Source organism: Podarcis raffonei, chromosome 4 (genome assembly GCF_027172205.1).
Source record: "Podarcis raffonei isolate rPodRaf1 chromosome 4, rPodRaf1.pri, whole genome shotgun sequence".
Classification (NCBI taxonomy): Eukaryota; Metazoa; Chordata; class Lepidosauria; order Squamata; family Lacertidae; genus Podarcis; species Podarcis raffonei.
The window spans coordinates 43,360,795-43,381,524 of record NC_070605.1 but is presented as its reverse complement, the minus strand read 5'-3'; the positions used below and the strand labels follow the sequence as shown (position 1 = coordinate 43,381,524).

The 20,730-nt window shown below is 44.5% G+C and overlaps 1 protein-coding gene across 1 annotated transcript; it reads left to right on the top strand.

Annotated features, from left to right (window-relative positions):
• The first annotated feature begins 1,659 nt into the window (after window positions 1-1,659).
• Window positions 1,660-20,566, top strand: PDZK1 (PDZ domain containing 1). Its single transcript, XM_053386453.1, has 10 exons — window positions 1,660-2,133; window positions 8,257-8,315; window positions 10,741-10,952; window positions 12,100-12,346; window positions 13,572-13,708; window positions 15,231-15,426; window positions 16,216-16,412; window positions 17,269-17,457; window positions 18,690-18,989; window positions 19,916-20,566. The coding sequence occupies exons 3-10, from the start codon at window positions 10,743-10,745 to the stop codon at window positions 19,970-19,972; spliced, it is 1,533 nt and encodes a 510-aa protein (XP_053242428.1). The 5' UTR covers window positions 1,660-2,133; window positions 8,257-8,315; window positions 10,741-10,742; the 3' UTR covers window positions 19,973-20,566.
• The last annotated feature ends 164 nt before the right edge of the window (window positions 20,567-20,730 follow it).

Sequence of the window (20,730 nt, the reverse complement as noted above, 5' to 3'; positions counted from 1 at the left end):
TTAAAAGGGGCACATTTCTTCCTGCAGTGACATCACACCCACCGTTACCCTGGCAAGCTCCTCCTCCCAGTTTACATCATCAAACAGTGAAATCCTAAGCCTTGCATTTGTCTCTGCTCACTATCCTCTCACCAGAGGAGCGGTTCAAACACCTATGCTGCCTACAGGTTGTGTCAATGGCCCATTACTTGCCTTTCTACTACATGATGGTTCTTCTCCCCAGGCCAAGAAACAGATTTCAGCCTGCATTTTTACACTGCTAAGCTGTCTTGCACCTGGGTTCCCTCACTTTGAGAAGCGAAGTTACAGTGAACCAGGTAGAGGGCCTTCTCGGTAGTGGCAACCGCCCCGTGGAATGCCCTCCCATCAGATGTCAAGGAAATAAACAACTGACATTTAGAAGACATCTGAAGGCAGCCCTGTTTAGGGAAGTTTTTAATGACTGATGTTTCTAATGTATTTTTAATGTTGGAAGCCACCCAGAGTGGCTGGGGAAACCCAGCCAGATGGGTGGGGTAGAAATAATTTTTTTTTATTATTATTATTATTATTATTATTATTATTATTATTATTATATTAACTAACTCTAGAAATTAGTGGTACCCAGAAGTTTTAGGGGATCTTTGCCTCCTGCAAACCCATAACAATAATAATAAAAAACAAATCAATACCTTTAAGCAGAGGTTGGGTGGCCATCTGTCATGGATGCTTTAGTAAGATATTCCTGTATAGCAGGGGGTTGGATTGGATGACCTTCAGGGTTACCACCCATCACAATTCTGTGATTCTGTAACAGTTTAAAAAGCCATGTAGAGGGCACATGAACAGTGGCGTAGCGTGGGGGTGCAGGGGGGGGCCGGCCGCACCGGGCGCAACATCTGGGGGGCGCGCTCGCACTCGCAGTGCTAAAATCAGTGCTAAAATCCACGGGTTAGGGGGCGCAAATTACTTGCCTTGCCCCGGGTGCTGACAACCCACGCTACGCCACTGCACATGAAGAAAGACCTCTGATTTAGACTAGCCTACCAGATGTGGAATATTAATGTGTGTTTTAATCTGTGTTTATCACTGATTTTAAATTTTTTTGAATGTTTTAAGCAGTTCTTTTTATTGATAACTTTATTCTTTTTGTAAACCACTTTGAGGCTTTTCACAATGAAGTGGCACATAGATTTTTTGAAATAAATAATTTACACCACATTTGAAGCGCATGAGAACTGTAGTTCACACACACACACAGAGTTTGATTTTCCAACACCCTTAACAAATTACAACTCCCAGTATTTGAGTTTTTGTAGGGGGGGACAACATATGGTTTAAATGCATGGGGTATGTACGCAGCCTAGGTTTCAGAGTGTGGGGAACAAAATAGGCAGGCAAATTTCCAGGATTAGCAAAACAGATTGTAATCTCAAAGCATTCTAAACTGACTTTTCCACAGCCCCTCCTTAGAAATCTCTGAAGAAGTTGGCAGTGCTTAAATTTCCTTGATCTTATGAGCCTAACCTAGCAGGAAGATTTTAATAACTGCTCTGTGCTATTACTGCCTGTGCCTTGTTTATCACTCTGCAGCACTTAATGGTGATTTCTTTTCATTCTGTTTTTACAACACTGTCTGTCAGAGCACTCTGTACTTTGATGGCGTTAAGCAAGCCAGTACTTCCCCTGCCCTCTTCCAGCCTGGAGCAGAAACGAAGGTCATCTCTGCACTCCAAATCTATTGCATATAGGTTTTATATCAGCTTAACCAGTTTCATTTCTCACCAAGGATCCTGGAGATTGTAGGGCTAATAATCCTGTTTGTGGCATAGTGATTGGAATCACAGAGACAACTACCTGAAGGCAGAACTTAAGAACTCCTTTGGTTCTCTTTTCTGGGTTAGAGATCCCTTGCTTTTTTCTTGCAGAACAATTCCTCCCAGGTTCCCTGGCGAGAGGAAATCACCACTAAGCCACTTTAAGTCTGCGTTGGATAAGCCCTAAAGGTTTACAGGTGCTTCATGGGAATTAGGTCAGTAGCTTTGCTGGAAAAGGGAACGAGAGTGGGCGTGGATTCATCCAAGCAGTGCTATGGTCCTGGAGCCAAATATTAGCTCCCCGCTTAAGAGACCGCAGAGGCCTCACTCTGGCAAGGTATGGGGTATCTCGTTTTATTATAGTCAGCATTTCAAAATATGATTGAGGGTGCGAATGAAAAGCTGATCTTATGAATGCATATTGGTGCTCTTGTTGTGGGAGAGCCAAATGTCATGCTGTTGTGTGAACATTTCTAGATATCTGAGATCAAATGTGGTCTACCCTTTTGGGGGGTATACTTTGATTTGCAAAGAGGGAGTAAAGATACAGTGTCATGTCTGCGAGTAGGCCGGGGCCTTGGATTATTCAGCCCTGATGAAATTGCCAGGTTGCGTTTTGTCTGCATCCTTTTTTTATATGAGATGCTTTTGATGAATTACTTTGCTGCGAGACCAGTTCTGCATAAGTCTTAGGTCCATAATGAAGCCTTATTTACCTAGGGATCCATCAGCCACGCCATCCCCGGACCTTGGAGGGAACAAAAGTACCAGGAAAGCAAAATCTTCTTTGGAGAAAAAGAGTTTATTGAAATCTGTGTACAAAGACATTTTGTACACAGAGACAACCAGTTGGATAGCTCCTGAAAATACACTGGCTGTAAATACATGGCATTTGGCAGGCATTCTTATACTGTAGGTACACATTTCTCCACCAATCAGCAATTGCCAACCTATAGGTACACCTCCCTTCCACCAATCACCAATTGCCAACCTATAGGTACACCTTCCTTCCACCAATCACCAATTGCCAACCTATAGGTACACCTTCCTTCCACCAATCACCAATTGCCAACCTATAGGCACACCTTAGGAGGATAATCACGTTAAGCACGTTCCTTACCCATTTCCCTGTCTTTTGAGCCTACGTGGCTCCTCTTATTCTTTACTTGACCAGTGTCACAAGCCAAACCTGCTTAAGCAATCTTTATTGGAATCTAAAGCCAAAGCTTGCTCAGGCAATCTATATTGCAAACTTGACCAGTGTCACAAGCCAAACCTGCTTAAGCAATCTTTATTGGAATCTATATTGTGACAGAGCTAAACCGTCCCTTCCTTCATTCCCTCCTCTTCTTTTGGACAGCCTTCTGGCTCGTCCAAGGCAATAGGCTGGTATTCACGCATCAAAGCTATCACTCGGGGACCCATCATGCGCGACATTGTTTTGTGCACCATATTTTGCAAGCATTGCACCAAGCAGGGAATACAGAAGCAAAGAAGCAATAAAAATAAAATTGGTCCTAAGAGCATAAAAAAAAAACATTCCTCTGAGCCACCCATTTGGCAAAAACTTATCTAGCCAAGACATATTCCATCCTTCCCACATTTGTACAGGGACGTGTGCCACCTTCTCAATACTTGCGGCTAGATTACGGATGGCTTCACCATGATCTGAAATATTGAAGCAGCATGCTCCCCCAGTCAGGTTGAGGGCAGCACAAAATCCTCCTTGTTTGGCCAGAATAAAGTCCATTCCCAAACGCAGCTGGAGGACAGCAGTGCGGGTCTCATCCAGCTGGGTAGCAACAAGGCGAAGGGCGGTGGCCGTTGCATTGGCCACAATCTCTACTACTGCCTGGAGTCGGATTATGCGATTTAGATTGTACATGGGCTCTCTGGCACCTGCTACTAACTCATCAGGGTTCCAGGAGGCCGGATCATAGTGGGCAATTATTCGCTCAGGTGGCCATTCATCCTTTCCCTACGTCTGCTTGCTCCCTGAGGCTATATTCATGATATCAACAGATCTGTGATTGCGATGGGGAAATAAGGTGGTAGGGAGCAGCCACATGGGGGGTAAAAGGAAGGCTGGATAACAATTGCCCCACCAACCGTTGGGGAGGTGGTGGAAAGCCTTTGTCCCACAAATCCAATATACAGGATCCTTGTTCTGGGTGGCCATATGGTCACCCATAGAACTAAAAGCTAAAAGATTTAAATTGGTGCAGGCTCCGCCACACTCAGTGGTATCAGTGGGGTTACACGTACACTTGCATGAGGAGCGCCCAGTAAAAGTTATATTGTGTCCAAGGGTGGCATTTTTGGTCTGGTTGACACAGAACCATCCGGGAATCCGATAAACCCGGAGGGGATAGGGATGATTCCAGTATGGGCCCCACTGGAATTTACTTCCAGTATACTGGATTCGGGTCCGATTAAGAGGCAACGGAAGCAGGGGCATGCCCCCAGCCGCATCCAGAGGTCCCAAGGCACAAACAAGGCAACGGGTCCTATTCTCCTCCTTAGCTACCATTTCTGCCGTTTGCAGCCAGCGGTTGTAAGGGTTGTGGATGCCCCGCGTGACCATAATACGGGTAATGTTTACCTGGGAGATCCAGGACCCTACTTCCCCCTGGGCCAGAGCGCAGGCGGGTTCCCCAACTAGGAAGAGAAGGAGAACTGTCAGTGGGATGGAGGAGGGACGCTTCTTCCTGCAAATTCTATGGCGCTCGTGCCAGCAAAAAAGAGAGAGAGACATCCACGTGACAAGGGCAGTTGAGATAACTCCCACCCACTAACGCCAAGAATGCCAGGGCTCTTCCCACCACAGATCAGTCATGGTATGGGTCTGGAAGGGGGGTTGGGGTTACCCGGACGCTCGAGTTGGTTAGGGAAACAAGGTCGGGGATACCTCCAAGTGTCAAACCCTATGGTGTGGAGATAAAACCCCTCAATCCCCGGGGGATGATGGTACCCCTGATGGGTGGAGGATAACCTTGCCCCCCAAGGAGAGGGTACCCACGGTGGATGGGCCACTACACACCCACACGAATAGGTAGCCGCCTGTAAACTGCAAATGCTTGGTGTCAAAATCCCCACTGCTTCCTCCTCACACCATATAATGCATACTAAAGTTCGTTCAGGGTTCTGGACGTTATCAGGGGACAAAGGCTGCAAGGCTGGAACGTTGGAGGTGCTCCCGGCGGGCGCCCCTCCCATCCAATTATTCAGCTGTGCGTAGAGATATCAGCTTCCGGTGTGATATCAGCAGAGCGGTCGTCTGCCAGGCGTCTGGCGATAGTCAGACGGAGGGAGTTCTCTGGATCTGGTGTAACTGTCCAGTCTGAAATAGCTTTCTTCACTCGAGTATGGTGGACCCACGGGGTGATGCCAGCAACCTTCACAGCAGTAGGTGTAGAAAGTAGCACAGTGTATGGTCCCTTCCAGCAAGGCTGTAGGGGGGGGCTCGCTGCCAGTCTTTCACCCACACTTTATCACCTGGCTCGAACTGATGGAACCGTTCAGTTAACACACATGAGGTGCGAGCCTGGGTCCACCTGTTGAAACAGGAGAGAACTTGGGAGAGTGACTGTACATAGTTATTCAATTGCATATCTTGGCTAGCATATGGAGTTAACATTCCAGTCTTGTGGCCATAGCAATGGATAACTGCCACTGCCTCGGGCTCCCATACAGCATCCAGAAGGTTCAATAGAGCTTGTGGGTGGGCCACCTGGTTTCCTCTGGAGGTAAGCAAACCTCTTTCTTTCCATAAGGCTCCATGGGCATGTAAAGTCAGGAATGCATACTTAGAATCTGTATAAATGTTTATCTTCTGTCCCTTTGCCAGGCTCAGGGCTCTGGTAAGCGCAGTTAGCTCTGCCAGCTGGGCCGATGTTCCAGGCGGGGAGTGACTTTGCTTCGATCACCTGGTCTTCCAGGGCTACCACTGCATAGCCTGCTTTCCGCTGTCCAGTCTCAACAAAGCTGCTTGACTAATCTTTCTACAAACTCTTCATTCTCATCATCCTCTTCTCCTTCTGACTCATCAGTCTTGGGTTTGGGCTGGGGACCAGCTCCTCCCAGTGCCTGGGGACCTGGGCCTGGTGGAATTGCCTGAGGGGCAGTTGGTGAAGCATAGGGTGGAGGTGGTTTAATAATTCCTCCCTCCTCATCTTCTGGGTCTAGTATCACTGGGGGCCTTTCTGACTTCCCTGCCGGTCGAACTGCACAAACTGTACTTTGTGGGGCGTCGCCTCGGCAGGCTTTCAACCATGATGGGTTCTTTTCTACATTGGTTTTCCAAGTAGAAATGTAGGGGATCTGGTCTGGGTGGACGTTCAAGATATTTTGATACAGTGGGTTGATTAGTTGCAAATTAAGACTGCCCTCCGATGGCCAATTAGTTTGTTGGGGCCAATCAACTTCACACAATGTCCTAATCCTCTGTCTTCTCAATTTCCCCAATCATCATGCTTTGTGGCTGCTTTCCAGTTGTTTAAAAAAAAACATTCCAGAGGACTATATTGGCTTGCCCCAGACCCCATTTTTTTTCTTTCTTTTTTTTTTTTTTTCAGATACTCTGCTCCTAACAGGTTGTAAATTCTTTCACACTCCACACACTACAGCCCTACAATCGCTCGGCCAAGGGGGACACTAAGCCCTGGCCCACACTTGACAATTCAGTCACTAGAGTATCTGACATGCAACATACAACATACAAAGCACATCAATATAGTTTCAACATGTAACACACTAAACACACCAAAATAATTTCAGCATGCAATACACAAAACACACCAAAGTAATTTTCCCTCCTTCTTCTGTTCCAAATTTTTGCTGGTGGCACTCTCCTGCACAACCAGTCCCCCCCCCTTTTTTTTTTTCCTGGTGGCTGGCACTCTACTGCGCAACCAATCCCCTTTATTCCTGGTGGCCCACCTGCCACGCCCTTTTTTCCCTTCCTGGCTGCACTCTACTGCATAACCAGGTGAGGCTGATCAGGCCTCGCCCTTTCCGTCGGGCTGCCCTTTCCGTCGGGCTTACCTTTTCCGCTGCGGATTCCCTTCCCCTCGGCGCCGTCCTCTTTGTTTTTCTCCCTCAACAAGATGTCTCCACTGCAGGACAGTGTGGCTGGCTCCCCCCACGAAACAGGCGGGGTGCGCACGGGAGCCTGCAAACGCTGCTGAGCTGTTCACCTTGGTTGAGCCTGGCCCTCCGGTCCGTATTTGGGGAGGGGGCTTATCCCGGACGAGCCCCCAAAGAAATGAAGCCTTATTTACCTAGGGATCCATCAGCCACGCCATCCCCGGACCTTGGAGGGAACAAAAGTACCAGGAAAGCAAAATCTTCTTTGGAGAAAAAGAGTTTATTGAAATCTGTGTACAAAGACATTTTGTACACAGAGACAACCAGTTGGATAGCTCCTGAAAATACACTGGCTGTAAATACATGGCATTTGGCAGGCATTCTTATACTGTAGGTACACATTTCTCCACCAATCAGCAATTGCCAACCTATAGGTACACCTCCCTTCCACCAATCACCAATTGCCAACCTATAGGTACACCTTCCTTCCACCAATCACCAATTGCCAACCTATAGGTACACCTTCCTTCCACCAATCACCAATTGCCAACCTATAGGCACACCTTAGGAGGATAATCACGTTAAGCACGTTCCTTACCCATTTCCCTGTCTTTTGAGCCTACGTGGCTCCTCTTATTCTTTACTTGACCAGTGTCACAAGCCAAACCTGCTTAAGCAATCTTTATTGGAATCTAAAGCCAAAGCTTGCTCAGGCAATCTATATTGCAAACTTGACCAGTGTCACAAGCCAAACCTGCTTAAGCAATCTTTATTGGAATCTATATTGTGACAGAGCTAAACCGTCCCTTCCTTCAATAATGGAGTATCCCTGGTCCCGCTCAGCTCTGGGAGGAAACAGGAAGGGTGGGTGTCAACCATAGGTAGGCCTGCATCAACCCCCCCCCCCAAAAAAAAACCATAGGATGAAAGATGACAGCATAGTTTATATGTGTAGATGCAAATTTAAAGAGACCTACAATAATTTAAACTGAAGTACAATAACAGTCTTATAGTGGAGGACATTCTGAACTGCTGTGCCTGTTCCGGCTCCTACCCCGGTGCCGAATATTGATGTGCAACTTCAAGGCCCCTGTTCTCCATTAGGGCTCTTTTAATTCGGACTTGGGCTGTCCTTTTAATTCAGAGTGAGACACGTGGCTGCTCTTGGCTGTGATCCATGTGAGAATCTTGGCACCTGTGATGCATTACTAAGGAGGAATCCAAAGTTTCTGAGGAAAGCCCAATGCTGCTCAGCTGAGAGGTGTGGGGGTGGAGAAAAGATTGGTTATCAAGAAGGCGAACAAATGCAAAGAAGCCTGTTAAATAAATCATCTTTTAAATCAACCTTTGTTCATTTGAAATGTAGCTGTGCATACTGGTACAGCAGCATGAGAGACTGCAGAAGAAAATTCTGAGGGCAAACTACACAAGCAGGTAAGTTTTTCCCCTGGCTCCTCTCCTTCCAATTTTGTTGTGTGTTTTTAAAAAAATGATTGCTAGATTTTGGGTCAGGGTTCCTGCCTTATCACTTTCATGTAACTCTGAGAGCTAGAAACTTGTGTGTAATATATACACAAATGATAAGAATCACAGGAATCCATCTGATTCCACATGCTGAAATTTTATTTATTTGTTTAGAGTTTCTCAAATTCTCAAATAAACACTATGTTTATTAAAAGTGTGTGCCCCTTTTCTTTCATTGTAAATTAGCTATGAAAATAAGGAATAAGCACACATTATGCTGACTGTGCATAGATCATAGGGGAGTGGGATCATGCTTGCTGGCTTCCTAGCCTATGCACACCTGTAAATGAGCTTGCTTGCATTACAAGGCCCTGTCTATTCTGTTCCTGATCGCATTTGGGCTCTCGCACAGGTTATGATGAACATTTGTAGAGAGCAGAGGTGGGACCATGGGGTGATCCTGCTCCCACCTTCAGCAAAACATAGGAAGACCCTATAGATAGTACTTGTCAAGCAAGTGGGCTTGTATTAAGCTAGAACTGCTAGTTTGTGGTTGGAGCTTTTTTTATATAAAAAAAATACAGGTATTCGTTTTATTAAATAATATGACTAGGGAGCCAGGAATCAGCTGTTCAGTGGTAATTAGAATGACAAGAATAATACGTGCAGGGAAGCAGAATGCCACTTAGTCCAATCTTCCACTCATTAACCATCATCTCTTTACATATTAACTACATCATCTAGATTATAGTATACTACCAGCAAAGCAGGGGTGGGCAAAGTACACAATTATTACAGAGCACTGGAACTGCAGCATCATTACTAAGCTGCCCTGCTCCTCTGGAGTGGGGAACAGGTTCAGCAGAATTTAACTAAGCTTATTAGCCAACAGTTATCTGTGGTTACCACCTATCCCTTGCCCTTGCACAGTGGGAGGACTCAGGCAGAGAACTTAGTCTTTCACCTAGCACTGGGCTTTGTAAAGAGGTTTTGCCCTTACCTCAAATAGAATAAGAGCTCATCTCTCCTCTGAGATCTCCCACCTGAGCCCAATGAGAATGTTGCTCCATTTCTGGTTGTCCCCTCAACTCCTTATAATAGAAGTGTAGTCAATAAGAAAAAGAGAGAGAGTCTTCTCCACTGTGGCATCTGGATTATGAAGCATTTGCCCCAGGGAGCTTCATCTGGCTGCCTCCCTCATAGCCTGCTTTTAAGAGGCCACTGAAAAATGTGTTATTTGAGTAAGTGTATTTCCCATGGTTGTTTCCCCCCTTCTGTTTTTATTCTTGCTGGTTAATTTTTTATTCCATTTTATTTAGTTACGATGTGTTAAGATAAAACACGATAAGCTGCCTTGAAGTAGGCATTTTGCCTAGAAAGGAATGTGCATTTTACTATAAATAAACCTGCAAGCAGCATGCATGAGAGACTCCTGTTATTTCTTACCTTTTCCAAACAACAGTTCAAAGGCCTCTTTTCTCAAGCCCTCTTCAATTTACTGTATAGGAACTCCAGGAAAAGAGAGAGGATTTTTGTGCTATACACTGGGTGGGGGGATGGTTGCCATTCATTTCTTCTGGCGACCAGATTTGTGGAATCCTGCCTATGAATTCTATGCTTTCTTTCACCATACTTCATCATATGCCTAAGATTTGCTTTCTCACACTGGGCTCACACTGCTGGCTCTGCTGAATAAGCTGCACACTATCCCCGATTTCTGTGTGTTATCTATAGTTAGCTGCAGGGGGAAAGACAACATGCATAGGCTTCCCCCCTAAAGGCATCCATGACTGGCATGTGGACATCAAGAGTACAGCTGAGAGATGCCATGTGGCTTTGAAAGCAGGATCAGTGGCATGGCCCCACTGCCCCTTCGACACACAAATAATGAGGGAACTAAGCTGTCACTGTAAGAGATGCTGTGGTCCTCGCCAACCCTGTGATAGCCTTGGCTAGCTGGTGATTCAGTCAATATGTGTTTGTGCTGTACAAGAGGCCTGAACCAAGTGTGAGTTGCTATGTGCAAATGAGAGGGAATGACAAACAATTTTAAAAAATCATTAATGAGTAGCTTGTGTCGTTTATTCTAGTAATGTGTGATGTCTACATAGTATTTTCAAAGAAAAATTTTGCTAAAGTGCTATGAATAATCAGGGCATCAATTTATCTCTCAGAGAAAAATAATCCAGATTAATCCGTGCCTTCTTCTCTGTCCCCACAAAAAAAGATCAAAACCTGGAATTGTCTCAGTATTTCTATAATTGTCCTGGTTCCTTTTATGAGCACCTTCTTTGGCTCATTCCACTGGACTAGTTTTCCTTAACAAGGTTCTTTTTCCTTCCATGAGCATCTTTGCCAACAGAGTAATATTATTATTTTTTATCCCTTGTGACAGAAATGATGTCTCCTCTTCGGCCCAGGGAATGCAAACTGACCAGAAAAGAGGCAGAGAACTATGGATTCTGTCTGCGCCTTGAGAAATATAAAACAGGGCACCTGATCCGGAACGTGGCAAAGGGGAGTCCAGCTGAGAAGGCTGGCCTGAAAGATGGAGACAGAGTCCTGAGGGTCAATGGGATTTTTGTAGACAAAGAAGATCATGGAACGGTATAGAACAATTTCATTTGGGGGCCCTTTCTGCTGCCAGACAAACAGGAAATATTGGTACATCATGCAGCCTGATCCCGCACTCATCAATTTAAAATCTTTACCTTTTCAAAAAGCTCAGGGTGCCTTACATTGATTTAAACTGATAAAATAACCATCAGCACCACCACCTTGATCATGTGCAGCAGCAATAATGTTATTCAGCAATTGCCCGTCTCCTCTGTTAAAAGTCTCGCAGTTCCCAAAGGCATTTCTAAATCATAGAATCGTAGTGTTGGAAGGGATCCCAAGGATCATCTAGTCCAACCACCAGCAATGCAGGTGGCCCATATGGGTATCGAACCTGAAACCTTGGCATTATCAGCACCATGCTCTAACCGACTGAGCTAACTACGATGACGGACATGACTCCTTAGCCCAGGGGTGGCTAACCTGCAGGTCAGGTCAATTTTTCTGCCACCTAAGATCCTACCAGTTTGGGTGACATCAACAAAAAGAGGGAGTATGAGAGTATGGGATAGCTCCACCAACTTTTAGTCACACCCATCGTGGACATGTGGCCTCTGAGGGGTTAGCCAAGGGTGAATGTGGCCCTCAGAACTTGGCCCCAGGGCCATGACTAAAAAGGCCATGCTTCTAGCCATAGGCAACCTCTCTTTTCATGAAACATGCAGCAGGGCCTTTTAATATTGAGAGCAGCCTTAACTGGCAAGCAGTTTATACAGACCGAACTGGTCCCTGTGGCATGTTTGTCCCATTACATTTAATAAGATTTACTCCTGGGTAACCCATGTGCATAGGGCTGAAACCTTTGGGCATATATAACTTGCAGGTCTCCACTCACAGCACTCGTTTCCTAGAGGAATTGACTATTAAACCCATTTGTATCCATAGTGTAGATATATCATTAGAGATTTGCTACACCAAACGTTTTCTGTTTCCCCCCTCCAGCATGGGCACCCAGAGGTAACTTTATGGGATTCCTGGATTGTGACTACTGTATTTTGTCCCCAATATGTATTGCACGTATCCTGCAGTCTCCTTTGTCAGTAGGTCTCCTCTTGTACAAGGCAACAGGAAATACCTAGATGAGCTATTTTACTACTACCTGTGATTACTACTGAAACGCTCGTTCTGCCCCATACAGGTGGCTGATTTAGTTAGGGAAAGTGTGGACTCTGTATCATTCCTTGTTTTGGATGAAAAATCTTACGAAGATGCACATAAGGAAGGGCTCAATTTTGAAGAGTTGGGTCAAACATTACCAATCCAGCAGCAAGCAGAAAACACTTCAGTTGTGACAAATGGAGAACCTGGCCCAGTTACACACCCCCGCCTCTGCTATCTGGTGAAAGAAAAAAACAGCTATGGCTTCTCTCTGAAGACAACGGAAGGTGAGAACAATAAAGATAGACAAGGCACATGTAGCATTATATAATATGCATTGTATGCATTCTGGAGCTGGCGGTGGGCTTGGTGGTTCAATACAATTTCTTTATGTTGCTTTCATATAAAGCACATGTTCCCAAGCCCTTTGTTGAAGACCATTATTTGGATTGTGAGTTCTCATGGTAATGATATGAAAAGGTATTCGAATTATTCTGAAACTCTGCTGAAGTGCCAGAAGGAACAGCACAAACCTTCTGGAAATATAAAGGCTTTGGTTGGAAACATTTCAGCTACAGGGACAGGCTAGCACATACATTTTCCCCCTACAGCTGATTCACACATCACACAGCATCTGAGTGGTTTTCCATTGAAATGAGATGTGGGGCAGCAGAGTGTAGCATTTTAGGGGGTCAAAATTAATTTTGGCAAATTTCTTCAGTGAGGGGTCTTAAAATTATGTTTTTGGGTGTGAGAAATACAAATCTTTTTGTGACTGGACAACATTTAGCTTGGTAAGTCTACATTTGATGAAGACGCAGATAAGCTGTTTTTGGAAAACAAAAGATTTTAAATTTTACCTTCTGAAAATCTCAGGTAATGTGGAATAATAACAACAACTAATAATAATAATATAATATGACTGCAAGTACTTGGCAATGGAAGTGTCTTCCACAATAACAGCAAGAGAACTGAGGTGGATGCAATATATCTGCTTTTTGTCACAACTCTTAAAAATTATATCCAAGGGTATAAAGAAAGATCTCTATCTAGGTATTTTTACCGTGTTTCATGCTGGCAGTCACTGGCACATTTTGTAACTGCCCAAGAAAGACTTGTTCCTTTCAAGACAGGAAGCACTTACATTTGGCAATACAATCATAAGCCAGGTGCTAATAAACAATGGGAAAACAAGTCGTATTTAATAAACAACTATTCTTGCTGGTGGCAATCATCAACCAACATAAACAAGTATAATAATCCTCCCCACGGCAGTATTGAACATGGTATAAAGAAAAATTGGGCTTCAGAGGGTGAATGACTTCCCTCTTGAATTCCTGGGGCATAGAAAGAAGACATGGTTATTTCCAGTTGGATCACACGTTTACTGCCATTTCATATGCTCCTTGAACAAAACGTCCCAAATCTACAGGGCTCCTATTGTTATGCCATTGCTGAGTAACAAAGAACATGGCGAGTTATTTAGATCTGTCCTGGTTCTTTCTATTCCAGGTCACAAGGGATTGTTCATTATAGATTTGGCCCCACAAGGACCAGCTGCATTAGCCGGAGTGCAGCCCAATGACCGCCTGATCGAAATCAATGGAGAGAATGTGGAAAACGACACTCATGAGGAAGTAGTCGAGAAGGTATCTCCAAGCCTAAACCTCAAGACCTCAGCCTCCACCCTGTTCCTCAATCGTTGGTTAGGTTTTCCCCCACAGATCTAAGATTGTGGTCCTGAATGAATGCAGGCAACCATTTTCCCAGTGTTAACTCATCACAGTACAGTGGTACCTCGGGTTAAGAACTTAATTCATTCTGGAGGTCCGTTCTTAACCTGAAACTGTTCTTAACCTGAAGCACCACTTTAGCTAATGGGGTCTCCCGCTGCTGCGGCTGCATAATTTCTGTTCTCATCCTGAAGCAAAGTTCTTAACCCGAGGTACTATTTCTGGGTTACTATTTCTGAGTCTGTAACCTGAAGTGTCTGTAACCCGAGGTACCACTGTATGTATCTGTCTGCTTAAGCATAGGAACATAAGCTGCGAAAGCCAGACCGTTGCTCCATATTACTTGGAATTATCTATATTCACTGGCAGTTGCTCTTCAGGGTTACAGGCCTGTCCTACCTGGAGATGCCAGACACTGAACCTGGGACCTCCTGCATGCAAAGCAAGATGCTCTACCACCGAGTTTCATTAAGCATGACAGGTGATTGACAGGTGGGTTGCCCTGGCCATCTGTTAAAGTTGGCCCCAAAAGATCTCCCACCTCTGCGGGTGGCGCTGTGGTCTAAACCACTGAGGCTCTTGGGCTTGCCAATTAGAAGGTCAGCGGTTCAAATCCCCGCGACAGAGCGAGCTCCCATTGCTCTGACCCAGCTCCTGCCAACCTAGCAGTTCGAAAGCACACCAGTTCATCTAGATAAATAGGTACCACTGTGGCGGGAAGGTAAACGGCATTTCCATGCACTCTGGCTTCTGTCACTGTGTCCTGTTGCGCCAGTAGCGGTTTAGTCATGCTGGCCACATGACGTGGAAAGCTGTCTGTGGACAAACGCCGCCTCCCTCAGCCTGAAAGCAAGATGAGCGCTGCAACCCCATAGTTGCCTTTGACTGGACGTAACTGTCCAGGGGTCCTTTACCTCTACCTATACCCATGTGCCTTCCATGTGAGTAATGTGTGAACAGAGCTTTTAGGCAAGGCTTATTGCATAGCCTCTAAAGTATTTAACAGCTAAAACTTATTTCTAATAGTTTCCCCAGCCCAGCTCATCCACAGGGCTGAGTGACTGGTGTCTAGCTATCTACTGTCATGCCTTCCACTCAAGTTGCATAAGTAGTAGATTTAATGCTGAAAAATTTGTGTTAGTGTTAAGTACTCAGATCCAAAGTGAATAAACAGGTGGGCCATGTCTGAATGTGGAAGAACATGTCTGAATGTGGAAGAGCAGACACTGTAGGATTCATAAATGCAGTTCAGAACAATTTAAGCCTCACTTAGGCACTTATGAAAATGCCACCAGAAAAGATGTTTTGTGCTGACTAGGGATTTCCAAGGTCACCTCATCCACATCAGCACTTTGCATATAAAATGCTCCTCAGCCCTGTCCCACTGTTTGACATGGCTGAAGTACTACCTCTAAGCATTGTATGTCTGTGTTCCCAGGTGAGGAGGTCTGGAAATCGACTTGTGTTTCTGGTGTCAAATAAAGAAACCGATCAGTATTACAAGAGCCAGAACATGCAGCTGAGGAGAGAAATGGCAAGTTTGAAATTATTACCCCACAAACCCCGAAGGCTGGAGCTGGCAAAAGGAAAAAATGGTTATGGATTCTACCTGAGAATGGAACAGAATGGTAAAGGTATGATCTATCTATCTTATTACATTTATGAAACACCTTATCCCATACAAGTGTGATGAATATGTGCAAAAATTATAAAATTCATTAAAAATCGCATTTGTGCCACGGCTCTCCATTTGTGGAATACACATTTATATATCCGGGAAAAACATTATTCAATCAGGCCTTTGACTAACGTCCTATATCCTTTTAAATGTGCTCGTAGGGAGGGAGTGGGGGGTTATTTGCTGGTTGTTGTTGTTTTGTTGTTTTTATTACGTATTTTGTGTTTTTTCTCTTGTAATTTTATGCTGTTAACTGCCCTAAGAGCTACAGATGAAGGGTGATATACAAATTTAATAAAGATTCACTCAATAAACATTCACTCGATAAAAGGTAATTCAGCAGCAGCAGCAGCAAAAATAACTGCTAGACATCCCCCCATATGACTGTGTGAACAGATGTGCTTTATGCTGTCATCTTAAAAATGACAGGTGGGGATAGAGCATTATTTATTTGGTCTAATCCAGCCTGGATCATCTAATGTTCTTAATAGAAAATGATTTTCCTGAGTTCATAATCAAACGGAATTTGGATCTGAGAAATCTGGAGCCCAATCAATTTTTCTCTTTCACCTGGAAAATGCTGCAGTGCCATTTGGCTGCTAGTGTAACTTGCACTTCTTGAGAAGGCAGCATTCTGTGAGGTAGTCAAACAACATTAAAAGCCCTAAGCCACAGGTATGGTCTTAAACGAAAACCCACTAAGGCACTTTACCAAGTATCAGGCCTTTCTTATTTTTGCGTACAGGTCACTTAATTAAGGACATTGATTCTGGCAGCCCTGCAGCCGAAGTTGGTCTCAAGGACAATGACATCCTGGTGGCTGTCAATGGAGAGTCGGTTGAAGCACTGGACCACGAGGCTGTCGTGGAGAAGATCAGGAAGTCTGGTGAAAAAACTGTGCTGCTGGTGGTGGATGACGAAACCGATGCCATGTACAAAATGGTAACAGACACAGTTGCGCACAAGCACTACTAACTTGGAAGTCATACAATGAGCAAAACGATGGGGGTAACCAGATGGCTACAGCTATCTGTAGTTACATAGTGCAAGCATAGAAATTGGTAACATATGCAGAGAATGCCAATTTTAATTCTTTTTATAAGCAAGTTTCTAGGTTGGAAGGATTAGCCTGAAAGTCTGGCGGAGATTCAGAAGCCACAGGTGGAAGCTGAGAAGGCTTGGCAGGGCGTGGAACTTCCTACATTGCTGTATTTTCCCTCCCCTTTTGGCAAAATGACTCATACCAAATTAGCAAATATATACCAGCTCCTCTTTTCCTGGTGCAGAATTCTGATTATCTGTATGCAAACTTTCAATTTTTGAAAAATGCATGGAATATTGCCAGCTGAACATATAGGCACCAAGTAGGTATAGATGCATTTATATTATTTTGCTTATGTTATAAATGTTTGGAAGCTATTTGTGGGGTTTTTTGGGGGGGGGGAATAGATATAAAGTATTTAATGACATGACTCAAAGCAAAGTAAAATGTTCACTCCTTCTTCAACAGTTGGAGGGTCAAAATGTCATAGAGCCAGTTTATTCCACCCACACAAGTTCCTGCATCATTCTCTGCAGTGTGCTTATAAATTGATAGGATATAGGGAATGGAGGAAAGGAGGGACTGAATGTGTCATCTGCTATTACGGAAGAGAGAAGCAAGAGATTTGCAAATATTTAGTGGCAAATATTGCTCATTATATCCCAAAATGTGTAAGGGAGGTTTTATCATCACACGATGTTTGGTAGCAATGTGTATTTTGCAATAAATGCTTTTTTTCTTCTTTTGGTTACTAAGGCTAAGATATCCCCATGCCTCTACTATCACACAACCCCGGTGCAATCTCCATGTGAGGCTGAAGTGCCAACATGTCATACGGCGAAAGAGCATCACAAGCCCAGACTCTGCTACCTGGTAAAGGGTCCCAGTGGCTTTGGCTTCCGTTTGAATGCCATCAAAGGTTTGCCTGGCCAGTTCATCAAAGAGGTATTCATCTAATCCATATGCTGGTGAAATAAACATGATGCCAAATATGAGCAGCAGTTGCCCAACCCTTCTGCTCAAGAGGTGCACAATGCAGGGACCACTTTCAGTCTAGCCTTGCCCCAGGCTTGCACATTCCCTACCCCCCTTTTTGCTGCTGCATGGCCACAAGGAGGAGCATGAAAGACTCATGCACAATATTAAGAGTTGAAAGGGGGCCCATGAAAGAAGCTTTTAAAATTATTTAAATTTATATAATTAGAGTTATAGCAAAAAAAGTCACCTATTCAGTGCATATATTACATTATGTGTAGGTTAGACATCAACGCCAATTCTCTTTTATGATGCAAATTCTGATAAATACAAGGAATCAAAGTTTTCTAAACAATTTGTATTATTTCTTCCATTCCATAACTGTTTAGATCACATTCAATTACTCTGTACTGTTAAGCCCCAGATTTTTTTCCTCACCACTGATCTATTGACAGCATTCTATCCGTTTTTCATGCCATGGTGAGTAGCTGCAAGCATATGAAACCCCAAACCTGTGCATTGCACAGTATCTTGCCGTTTCATGAATTGCCACCAGAAATCGACAGCCAATTATTTCTTTGACATTAACTTGAATTCCCTCCAAATCTTGTGATGCCCTATTCTCATCGTTTTTTAACTTCACGTCAAACCTTTTCTCGGGACCTTATCCATTTCCGTGCTACCACTTCTTTTGTGCCACTTGCTAGCGAAGAATGTGACCATTGACTTTGTTTTCAAACTCCCGTGCTCTAAATCCGCATGTGAAAATAAATAAAAGTAAAAACCGCTCTCTGAAGCATCACTACAGCTGTGCTTAAAAGAGGGTGGGTGGCGCTTCAGAGTGAGTTTTGGCAAAGTGCCCTCTGAAGAGCTCCCCCAGCTAAAAATCACTGTAGTCATATTTAAAGGGGAGGGTGGGGTGAGCTGGGAGTGGGTAGGCTAGGGGTGGGTGAGGTGTAAAGGGAGTAGGGGTTGGCCAGGTAAAAATGTTGGCAGGTAGGTGGGGTTGGTGAGCACAACAAGCAATGGCAGCACCCCCTGGGAAGGAAATACCATCTCACTATTTTTAACTATTGCATTTCATTAATTGTATCTTCACAGTGTACAAAGCTTCCTAGCGGTCAGAACTACCCCTTACCATACTCTGCCCACCCACTCTCAAGCAATAAAATGCCTGGCTTTTTAATACGATATAATTTCAGGTAAAGGAGGGTGGCCCAGCAGAAAGAGCAGGGCTGCAAATCGATGACATCTTAATAGAAGTCAACGGTGCAAACGTGGAGAATGAAGATTATGATGATGTCGTGGCAAGAATCCATGATGGTGGAAACAAGCTGAAACTAGTAGTATGTGGAGAAGAAGCTTATCGGTACTTCAAGGCCCAGAATATGCCCGTCACTGCCCCCATGGCAGATTCACCAGACAGCAGTAGTGACCCTCCTGCTTACACAGAGATACAAGCCCCAGAGCCAGATGGACCATTGCCAGAACCACGAGAGAGGGTGAGTTACCTTATTTATAAAGGCTGAGGAAAGGGATCTGCTCAAGGTTGCAGTCCTAAGTTTGCTTATTTGGACAAAAACCTAAATTAAATCACTGGTATTCAGTTCCAAGTTTATATGGCTAGGTTGCAAGTAAGTGGTCCTATGATTTGGCCAGGGGCGCGGGTGGCGCTGTGGGTTAAAGCCTCAGCGCCTAGGACTTGCCGATTGTCAGGTCGGTGGTTCGAATCCCCGCGGCAGGGTGCGCTCCCGTCGCTCGGTTCCAGCGCCTGCCAACCTAGCAGTTCGAAAGCACCCTCGGGTGCAAGTAGATAAATAGGGACCGCTTACCAGCGGGAAGGTAAACGGCGTTCCGTGTGCTGCGCTGGCTCGCCAGATGCAGCTTGTCACGCTGGCCACGTGACCCGGAAGTGTCTGCGGACAGCGCTGGCTCCCGGCCTCTAGAGTGAGATGAGCGCACAACCCTAGAGTCTGTCAAGACTGGCCCATACGGGCAGGGGTACCTTTACCTTTATATGATTTGGCCAGAACAACTATGGACATGGCATGGCTGAGCTTATGCTCAGTCTATGCTTAAATCACAGAATGACTAAGCCTTGTGGTTATACTGCTAATAATTCTCAGTTATTGCTGCTTCTTCTGGCTTAGCGTGAACAAGCAAATGTGCTAGTTCCGGGGGGGGGGGGATTGTGCCCTCAGCACTCTTCCCCCAGCCCTGCTGCTGCTACGCTCCTTGGAGCTAAGCTAAGTGTTTGGCTGAGTGTTACATCTGAACCCATTTTTTCTGGGTTTCCTGCTCTTGGTTTGTCTCAAGGCCAGAAATTTGCACATTTGCTTGTTCATGCAAACTGGGCCAATATTCTAGACTAGATCAGACTGCTGCTGGGAGCGTTTCTTACTTGTTTACTGTTTTTTTCTCTCTCTAGGCTAACTCATCCTCCTCTTCACTCTCAGTTGCTTCTGAAGATGATACCAAATTGTAATGCCAGGGGTCAAGTACCTTCCCATGGTAGTGCCCAAAAGGGAATAGTATTCTGAAGCAGTGTTACAAATCTTACTGCTTAGAAAATGTTGGCTACTTTCTTGTGCATGCTTACTGGAAACAAAGGCCCATTGAACAAACAAACATGTATAGGATTGGGCCCTAGATAACATGGCTTTCAGGTGAGGAAGGGATCCTACTGGATTCCTACCTCATTTTTGTTAAGCTTCAGGCTTTTTCCATGAGGACCAGGACTGCATGCATTAAAAATGTTACTGTGTTGATTGCAGCCAAAGCTTCCTAACGGAAAACGGTGAGTGAATACCTACCATGCATATGTACACTTACTATATCCCAATTAAATCAATAATCATTCTTATTAACATTTATTGCTCGTATAATTTGAACCATTAACCAAAGCAAATATTAATGTGTAGTCATTTTAGTACAAACTAATTTTAGGCTTTGTTGCCCAACATTTGAACACTTTGAAAACACTGAAGTATCAGTTATGCACTGGCATATCTACATTGGTTGCTTTCACAGTATTAATTCCATTTTAAGTTTTAAAATACATTGTTTCACGGTAGTCTGATCTGTGTCTGCAGCGTATCTGATATACAGAATGTGAAAGATTCTGTTCCTGCAACCTACCATTTGACCAGAACCCTCGCCCAACTTTTGTCTCATTCTGATGAGGTCAAACAAGGTGCCTTAATGAAAAGGTGAACCAACTTTAGACTACAAAATGTATACACA

Bases quoted from the DNA above. Each gene is read 5' to 3' on its own strand.
- PDZK1 (XM_053386453.1), top strand. From the start codon at position 10,743: ATGATGTCTCCTCTTCGGCCCAGGGAATGCAAACTGACCAGAAAAGAG. The intron at 16,413-17,268 runs GTAACAGACACA...TTGGTTACTAAG, and splicing joins CCGATGCCATGTACAAAATG to GCTAAGATATCCCCATGCCT. The intron at 17,458-18,689 runs GTATTCATCTAA...ATATAATTTCAG, and splicing joins CTGGCCAGTTCATCAAAGAG to GTAAAGGAGGGTGGCCCAGC.